This window comes from Neodiprion pinetum, chromosome 2, assembly GCF_021155775.2.
Source record: "Neodiprion pinetum isolate iyNeoPine1 chromosome 2, iyNeoPine1.2, whole genome shotgun sequence".
NCBI lineage: Eukaryota > Metazoa > Arthropoda > Insecta > Hymenoptera > Diprionidae > Neodiprion > Neodiprion pinetum.
In genome coordinates, this window is record NC_060233.1 from 20,686,956 (window position 1) to 20,697,058 (window position 10,103).

General features: G+C 44.2%; 1 protein-coding gene across 1 annotated transcript; it reads right to left on the minus strand.

Annotated features, from left to right (window-relative positions):
* Nucleotides 1-781: 781 nt before the first annotated feature.
* Nucleotides 782-9,677, minus strand: LOC124212237 (uncharacterized). The gene is made up of 2 exons (XM_046612116.2): nucleotides 9,190-9,677; nucleotides 782-2,810 (listed from the first exon to the last, which is right to left on the minus strand). Exons 1-2 carry the CDS (start codon nucleotides 9,219-9,221, stop codon nucleotides 782-784), a joined length of 2,061 nt encoding a protein of 686 aa, XP_046468072.1. The 5' UTR covers nucleotides 9,222-9,677.
* Nucleotides 9,678-10,103: the final 426 nt, after the last annotated feature.

Genomic DNA, 10,103 nt, shown 5'->3' on the forward strand with positions numbered 1-10,103 from the left:
CGCGCGCGTACCTGTAAGCTAGTATTAAGAAACGCTAAGGGCTAAGGCGTGATCAGCCCCCGTTCGAGTCTACAACCCTTTGTATTTTTCTTAGTTTAAGTCGACCCCTTTTGCTCAAATATACACACCAAGTTTTACCTTTTACATCCGCCCCGTCTCTAATTGTCCCTCTCACCCCCCACATTATTCGTGCGGATTCAAAACCCGTCACAAATTGGCGCCCGACGTAAAGTACCCACATTTTTACCCCAAATCCAAACAATTAAGAGACAAAACACAGGAATAAACGCTAACAAAGTACACATAGACTTACGAAACAAAACTACACAGTCACGAAAATTCAAATAAAGACAGTTGAACACACACACTACCAAACACGATACACACAATGGCAGACCAGGGACACAGGGAACCGCAAGGCCTAGCGCGCGAACACATTGTCATGCAAATATTGCGCAACGATTATATAGGTATTTATATGTTTATTCAAACAGAGAATTGAATGATGATTGATAACAAAAAAATGGTAAAAGGAAGTGTTAACGTTATATTATATTAAATTAGACGTGCGTTACGCCTGGAAGCAGTATTGAGACTGCTCACACGGCCTCTCGCCGGGCTCGGCGACAGTGCATATGAAGTGCATAATCGCGTAATTTGAGCACTGCTGCCGATAAGAAAGCCAAGCGCATAAGGCGGGCTACGCTGCATGATAAATTTTGTATTCATCTAAATAATCCCCGGCATGTTCCTACGAGAGGATATAAACTGTTATATTTCATTAGAAATGTTCCAGCTCCATCACATCCCCCGACGAAGACAAAGGCGCGTCTCTGCGGCTTCTGATTTCTCGTAGGATTCTTTCGTTACTTTTAGCCTGTGTCTCAATCCTGCGTTTTAATTTCCTTCGTTCTACTACTTCCAAAGCAGAGGGATTCCTTTGGCAACAATATCCGGCGAACGCCGAGATATAGGTTGGTATATTAAATTTCCACAGCAAGAGTAGAATAGACAAGACGGATATCGTTCCAGAAACGGCAGCTATTGATGGGATCCCTATACCTTTGAAGTTAGCCCATGTATTGTTGACCCGAAGGGTCGCTTCGTTATTCGCGAGGACACTCTCAAGGTCTAAAATGGCTTGTCCTTGATCCTTGAGGGTATCCAAGTTAATCACGTGATGCAATACAATTTCCCGGCCTGTTACAAATTTGTTTAGCGGGGAAATGGTATCTGCATGTATTTCTGTTAATTGAGAAGTCATATGTTCTACGATTAATTTGACTCGCGTTTTCAAAGTTTGAAGTTCGCAGCTCTGATTCGTGGTTATCAGGGATGGCTTGGTGATTTGAATAATAAAAGTCTGCATTGAAGCGCATGTTATGGTTACCTCAATTGGCTTCGAAGGTAAGATTATTTGCGATCCCTGCGTTCTTATGTAAGCAATATCTGTGACGAGAAAACGACTCAGAGTGCATCCTCGTGGTATGGGATCAGTTATTTTCTCACAAAGTTCAATAGTATCGTTGCGATGTCCCACATCGCGGTAATCACCAATGAAATAATCGGTTATCTGTTTCAGTTGAGAAAATGTGACTTCTCTTATAAAATTCTTACGTACTAATTTCAAAGCATATGTTGGGTTAAGCGTTACATAAGTGTGATTTATTCTTACGGGTACCGGGGTATTCTGAATTATTACCCAAGGTTCCTTTTCTAAGTAAGGCACTGTGAGTATATAGATAAGTTTGCCTTTATCTGTGGTTATAGTTAAATCACTTATTTTAATAAACTTCTCGTAATTTTCCTCTTTAATAGGTATTAGTGTCTTTTTGTCATTGGCGTCGAAAGCTTGAAGAGCTGTCATAAGCTCCTTTGGAGTAAAAAGGGTGTTATCGATGATACCATGCCTTCCTAATTGTACGGCAGTCATTACCAGGTCGATCAGTCTTTGCAGTTCCTTAATTTCAAATAAACTTAGAGTTATAGCTTCCATGTATTCCTGATAAGCAAGCGTTTCGTTACCTTTTATTTTTAATGATTCTAATTGTCCCCATACAGTTTCCAAAGAGTGTTTAAGTTTGAGCTGATTTGTATTCAAGATATTAATTTGGACTTGATTGATGTGCAAGGACTTGGTTACCACAAGATTTAGAGTGTCCGTTACATTTTTTAGTGAGGCTAGATTCCCATTAATTATTTCCAAATCATCCGCGTCAGCAGTTCCATAGATTGATTTTTGGATTGTTCCTAAAAAGTTAAACATTCCTCTTTTCGGTCTGATGTTTGGCGTGAGATAAGATTTCCTTAGGGGATACATTTCATTTGCCAGACCCGTCAGAAGGACGTGTTTTCCAAATACCGCCTCAGCTTCGCGCGAGGCTTCGTAAGTAACATCGCTCGACGCGAGCGCTTTCGGAGTACTTGTTTTGGTTCCGTGGGATTGAGATTCCCTTAATTTAGAGGGGCGGCGCGTCATTTGAAGAATAGGCGCACCCAAGTCTAAAATGACTTCCAAAATATTCTTGTGTGACGAGGCACGGGCAAATTCTAAATCTAAAGCGTCCAGGGCGGACTGGGCGAGGGATCGCTGACCAGGGTTCCAATGGTCCAGATAGGTATCCCGTATCGTCTGGAGGCCTCCGAGTTTGTCGTGAATGTCGAGTAATGGTTTGGTGAACCCACTTGCGTCAATGGATTGGAATATCTTCCATCTTTCCTGGTACATGTATACTTTGCCCACTTCCTCCTGGAGTAAAGTCCCATTGATAACTGAGACATCGAAGTAGGCTAGGGACAGACTGCTACACCTATAACAAAAGAAACTTAGACTCTATTCCGTGGAGATCCAATCGTTACCCTGAACCCGTTTGAGTTTAATTCTAGGGATTGGATCGTTTTCCCTTGGTCCGGTGTCGTATTCGTAGTACGGTTTGGTATTATTCAGATGGGTCTTCCAATAAGACGCTGTGGAATCATCCGCGGTTTTCTTGTAAGTGATATTTCCTTTTTGTTCGTTGATCTCGACGACGACGAATGGTCCATTCCAAATCCTTTCCAAGGCGTTCTGTCGCGTATGGTTCTTGATCATTACTTTATCTCCCACTTGATATAAAGGAGTTTGTCGTCGTGTTCCTTGGTCCACTTGTTTTTGGTTTTTCTCTCTGGATTTGGTAAGCCAGACCAGAGCTTTCTCGAACCGTTCCTCCCATTTTCGTATCCACAACATTTTCTTACTAATCACGGTTTCCAATCGGTTTTCGCGGAAACCGTCAGGATTGTTGGCTTCGTGACAGAACATGAGGTTGTGAGGCGTTTCACCTGTTGATTGATGAACGGAAGTGTTATAGGCACGTGCCATTTCTATTAAAACCTTGTCCCAAGTGTGTATTCTCTCTTTGCAGGCAGTTCGAATATAGTCTTTCAAGACACCATGCATTCGTTCTATAGAGCCATTCGACTGCGGGTGGTATGCAGTTGTGGTGATATGTTTGATATTATAGTGTTCGAGAAAGGAATCGGTCAGCTCGTTACAAAACTCCTTTCCCATGTCCGTCAAGATTACTTTGGGGCACCCGAAGTTACCTATCCAGTACTCTGATAGAGCCTTGATAACTTCTGTCGCGGTTTTATTCGTAAGTGGGGCACATTTAATGAATTTAGTTATTGAATCCTGCATCGTGAGGATATATCGGTGTTTATTCCAAGATTCGACCAGAGGTCCGACGATATCTATTGAAATTTGATCGTTAGGTTTTTCAGCAAAGGTTTCGAAAAGAATAGCGGGTGATTTCATTTGTATCCTTTCCTTTTTATACATCTGACACGTGGGGCATGCCTGGATAAAGGAATTGATATCATTCTCCATACGTGACCATACGGCCGTTTCTTTTACTCGGTCAATTGTTTTTGCTAGGCCGAAGTGTCCATTGATGTCGTTGTGAGCGCTGGCCATGATTTCTTTCTGTTGCTGTTTGTTAGGCACATCCTTTCCTGTCAAGCAAAATGATATGTCTGCACCTGAGTCCTGACGTATCCTCTTGAGATCTTCAATGATCGAATTGGTTTCTTCTTTGGTGGTTTTCTTAGGGTCAATCCAGAAGTATATCTTTTCGTACCTTTTCGGATGAATGTAGTTTCTGAGTTTCTCACGTCTATCAGTCTGATTCTTTGGTATAATCAGGGTGTTGTCAGAGGCATCCTTTTCTTCTAGGGTAATCTTCACCCATTTGCCGTCCTCCCCTTTTCGATTTCGGTTGGGAACGAGTTTGATGTAAGATTCTGTCCTGCCTGTTGTGAGTGACAATCTCTCGATGTCAATGTGGCGTGCGGCAATATGGTGGACCCACTTGGGATTCCTGTCAATGGGTGTGATTTCGTATAGTCCCTTTTCCAATTCGGTGAGTTTTCCGAAGATCTCTTCCTTTGTGCGAAAGACTCTAGATAACTCATCCGCTACTACGTTACTTTTTCCCGAAACATGTTCTATCAGGAATGAGTATTCCTCCAATCTTAGTCTCCAACGCAGCAGGCGTTGACTGGGGTCTACGCAATTTTTCAGCCATACGAGTGCACGATGATCGGTGCGGATGATGAAGGGTTTATCCGGTGTATTGAGCAAATATACTCTTAGTCTCTTGACGGCCCATACAACAGCAAGCATCTCCTTCTCCGTCGTACTGTAATTCCTTTCCGCATCATTCAGGGTTCGAGATAAGAAATATATGGGGTGGCCGTCTTGAGATAGTACCGCTCCAATTCCATCGTTTGACGCGTCGGTGGTTACGACGTATTGTTTAGCTGGGTCTGATCTCACAAGTATCGGTGGTGTGACCAACTTTTCTTTCAGGGTTTCGAAGGCTTCTTGGCAGGCTGCTGACCAATCCCATGGGATGTCCTTTCTTGTTAACCTTGTTAATGGTTTCGCTAACATTGAATAGTTTTGTATGAACTTTCGGTAATACCCCGTCAAACCAAGGAAGGATCGAATCGTCTTAACGTTGACTGGAACGGGTAATTGTTGTATCGCTCTGGTCTTTTCCGGATCTGGTTTGCTTCCTTCGTCAGTGATGACATATCCGAGGTATCTCACTTCAGTTTTCATGAAGGCGCACTTCTCTGGCTGGAGTTTCAAGTTACATTGTCTTAAACGCTGAAATACGGTTCTTACATTTCGATGGTGTTCTTCCTCCGTTTCACCAAAAATTATTACGTCATCAATGTAGACGCAACAGATCTTCTGATTCAATCCTCTCAGCGCATCGTTCATCATGCGTTGGAAGGTCGCAGGAGCGTTCTGTAATCCGAAAGGCATTCGTTGGTATTCGAAATGCCCGTCGGGGGTTGAGAAGGCAGTGTATTTCTTGGAGTCAGTAGCCATGTTGATCTGGTGGAATCCTGCGGCCATGTCGACAGTAGTAAAGAACTTGGCCCTTCCCATGTGATCGAGTAAATCCTCGATTATTGGTATCGGATAAGAATCCTGAACGGTAAGTTCATTAATCTTCCTGAAATCGATCACAATTCTATACTTGGGCTTTCCGTCGGGGCCCGGTTTTTTGGGTACAACCCAAACTGGCGAGTTGTATGGCGACTCGGATTCCGTTATTATTCCTTGTTTCAACATTTTCTCTACTCCCTCTTTTACAACCTGCTGGTGCAGCTGTGGAGCACGGAAACTTTTCACATTTACAATGCGTCGAGGATCTGACAACTCGATGCGATGTTCAGCCATTGAAGTTCCATTGACCATGTCTTCCTCCTGTAAGGCAAAGATATCGCTGAAATCCTGAAGAATACTCCAAATTTCTTTCTGGTACTCATCCGGTAGGTGTTTCAAGTCGACAGTATGTTGGAGCGCCTGCTCTCTTTCATCACGTGGTTGTTGCCATACACCCGGGGTTGACATACTCTTTACTCGGTGGACTTGGACGTTCTCCAGTCCGAGCTCGATATCTTCGTCTTCAGCGGTGGTGATGATTCCATAAGCCGTACCATGATTGTTCGTGTGTACAATCTGCACCGGGATATTTTCCATAGGCATTCCGTCTTTATAGACCATGCGTAACATGAGATCGAGATTCTTTTCGTCGGTATCGATGGCAATTTTGTTCACCGAATTTGGTTTAAATCGAATTTTTCGGTCGCTACTAAGGTGGTGTATCTTATTCTTCAGGGTGAGCGTCGAGGCATTCAACTGGAAATCTCGCCTCCTCATAAACGGGTTTCCCATGATTCCATCTTCTTCGTCAGGCAGATAATCGTCTGGTATAATGACGAATTCGTCCTTTAGCCCCATGTGAGTTAGTACAGCAATTTCATTCGCGGAATTTAGCGCTTTGCCAGTCTTAAAGGAAATTTTGCGTTTGATAATTGGACAAATTTGTTTATCCGATGGATAAATAACCTTCCGTTTTATGAGGTTTATTGATGCACCTGTATCGACCATAAGGGCTACTCCTTGCTTTGTTTCTCCAAATTTTATTACAGCACACTGTAGTAACCCCTGTGAAACTGAACATACACGGGCTCCTGTTGGCACTCGTCCTCTAGTTCGTCCTCCTGTCCCTTTATTTCCTCTTCCTCTGACTGGAGTTCCTCTGACGTGCAATTGACTTGGTCGTTGGGCGGTTTGTCTTTGAGGCTGGCGTTTTGAAAATTTGCGTCTCGCTTATTGCCGTTAGTATTAGGGCGTTGGTCGTTCTGTGGTCGGCGCGGAGCGTAGCAGTTCCGGCTGTAGTGTCCTCTGGTTCCGCAATTATGACATACTGCTTGTTGTTCATGGGCGGTCCGATGTGTGTTACAGGTGTGGCATTCACATCTCTGGAGTTCTTTATCTTCATCTTGTTCCGCTTCATCGTGGTGGTGGACAGACGCTGGTGGTCGAGGAGTTGACCTTGGCGAGTTCGTCGAGGTTCTTTGTTGTACCTGGAATCTTCGCGTATCTGATGCGCTGCCTGGCCCGTAAATTTGGGACTTGTTCCAAAACGTGGGTTTCGAGGCTGTGTCGTTACTGTTCATCAGCTGTTGTTGATGCATTCGGAAATTCAATTCCTCGCCTTCGGCTTCTTTCGCGGCCTTCTGGGCTTCTAGTAACTTGAAGTACTGACGGTTTTTGACTTGATGGAATATCCTCGGATTAAGTCCATATAGATAGTACTGGCACACTCTATTTTCGAGGTCTTGAAGATTAGGATCGATGTTCGCTCGTAGTTGTTGATTCGAGAAGGCAGCTACGAGGTCTTGGTAGATCTGATTGAATTTGAGATTGTAGGCGTCCACAGTGTCGCCCTTTTGGCCTGTTCTGCCAAGCTCCATTTCCAATGTGGTGGCACTTTTCTCGACAATAACGGCTGATCTTATGACTTCGAGTAAAGTTGGGATTGTACGAGGTCTCCTCTGGTTGATGGTCTTCTGAAGAGCTCCTCCTGTCTTCAAGCTGATTACCATGCTCAAAAACGGGAAACGTTGGGTTGGCATAACTACCATATCGGCGGCTTTTACTTGCATGATCCAAGCGTGTACGTCTTCGCCTGCTTTTCCTTCCAGTCTGCAATCAATCATCTTGATGGCTTGAAACGCGGGTAGGAAATCTTGGATCGCATAGGGCTCGTCCGCTGGGCGAATTGGTTCTCCGGGGTATCTTCCGGCAGCATCGGGGCGTAGGCTGACATCATTCAAGTAAGCTTCCGTTCGTGCATACGGGCCTGGGTCTCTTGGATTCCGAGGGGGAAACACGTCTCGGGGTGGCGCAGTTGCCGGTAGTTGAATTCTTGTTTGGTTTCTTCGCGCAAGTTCCTCAATGTTTCTCATTATCTCTTGCTGTTGGCGTAAAGCTTCGGGATCACTCAGCAACTGGGACATACTGAACGTCACAGTGTCCGGACGACGATGTGGTAAAGTAGCAGACATTTCCAAGGCTCTTCGAAGTTCATCCTCTTCTTGCTGTTCTAGACGACGACGCGGGACGTTGTTACGGGTATTGCTACCAGTACCTCGTGGGATTTCGTAATCCGTCGGACCATTAGGCCACTGTGGACTAGGCCTTGGTGTAAGGCGTACGTTCGGCATCCGTGATAAACGTCGGCTTTCCTCGAGAACGCGTTGCAGTGTCGAATCCGTATCCGACAAGATATCATGGTTTACATTGGCTCGCGCGGTGGAGAATCGGTCGTTTTCTAATGAGCGATTTTGGTGAAGGATCGGTACTGCCATCGCATTTATACCTTGATGGTCCGAGTCTGAATTGGCTGGGGAGCCCACCTCATTGATGCGCGGTGTCGGTGGCAGCAATCGGTTTTGAGCGAGCCCGTATAATGCCGAGTAACGTGGTGGGTTTGTTACGATTGAGGGAGCTATCTGAGAAGGACCTTCCACCTCTGATTCAACGAGACGCGCGGTATCTAGTTGAATTCGCGGTATCGCTCCGGTATGGTTTCCGGGCGGTCTCAAAATATTAGAAACATTCGGATCATCGCTAGTTGTTAAGCCATAATAGTTATTGATTGCTTCTCGATTGGTATTACTATTTGTAAGAGCTTCCTCTTGACGGTTTTCTTCGGTTAATTGGTTATTCGGTTGTTGCATTTCCTGAAACATTTGGTTGGTGACGCTTTCAAGCGTGTCTTCGGGACGCGGAACTGTTTCAGAGTTTCGATTTATTTCTACATTATTGCGACGAATGAAGTCGTGTTCACGGCGTTCTTGATTTCTCAATTGAATAAAACGGGTAACCTCTTCTATAGGCAAATCTTCGCGGCGAGCAAGTTGACGCGCAGTTAACCTCTCTCCGTTTAATTGCTCTAGACCAAGACGGTATCTGCCCATTGCAGTTAAATCATTACGTTCGGTGGCTTCTTGTAGCCTATTCACAAGCTGAGTCATTTGGTTCGTCAAATCCCAAAATCTCTCTTCAAACCGGGATTCAGAAGTGACGGATTGTCCATCTTCTGCAGTCTCAACAATAGTGGGAGGTACTGCCGATCTCCGGTCATTGTTTTCGTTCACGTCCATTGTGAATTTATTTTTTTTTTTTTTTTTTTTTTTTTTTTTAAATTTACCTTGAGTCAAGCTTTGACTTTATTTATTTGAATGATTCAAGTTTGACCATCAAATTCTTAGTTTCGATCACGATTTGTCCTTCGATAAGTTTATGGTGACTCGAGTAAGTAACAAAATGCTTGTACTTACGCTAGGAGTAGCCAAATTGAGGTGTGAAGCATCACACTCGAAGATCGTGGTAGCCGTCGGTACGAGGCTTCGATGTCCTGGAGTCTCTGACAGGCACCGGGGGCAAGAATATAAGAGCGGTTCGAGTCTCGATGTCCTTATTCTCACTTCACTTCACTTAGATGGTTTAAACGCGAAGTTTATTGTATCTAAGGAGTGCAGAATTTTATACTTGCTTCCTTTCCAATAAATACACAAGTTCACTATAGGAATTGTCCAGTGTAGAATCAGGCGGTCTACACTCAGTCCCTGGTTATCAAGCGGTCTACACGCAGTCCTTGATTGTCTACGCAAGGCGGCCTTTCACTCTATCCCTTGCTAGGTACAATTCGTAATAATTACTTATAAACGCGTAGCCGAAGGTTCGCGCGTGAATTTATTGGGCTTACGCACTCACTTCCAAAATTCGTCACTATGATCCGGCCGTTTGATACGCGCGCCGCGTTCGTTGGTTTAAACCGGATCCTGGCAGGATCGCCAAATTTGTCATGCAAATATTGCGCAACGATTATATAGGTATTTATATGTTTATTCAAACAGAGAATTGAATGATGATTGATAACAAAAAAATGGTAAAAGGAAGTGTTAACGTTATATTATATTAAATTAGACGTGCGTTACGCCTGGAAGCAGTATTGAGACTGCTCACACGGCCTCTCGCCGGGCTCGGCGACAGTGCATATGAAGTGCATAATCGCGTAATTTGAGCACTGCTGCCGATAAGAAAGCCAAGCGCATAAGGCGGGCTACGCTGCATGATAAATTTTGTATTCATCTAAATAATCCCCGGCATGTTCCTACGAGAGGATATAAACTGTTATATTTCATTAGAAATGTTCCAGCTCCATCACAACATGGACATACACACACCCGAA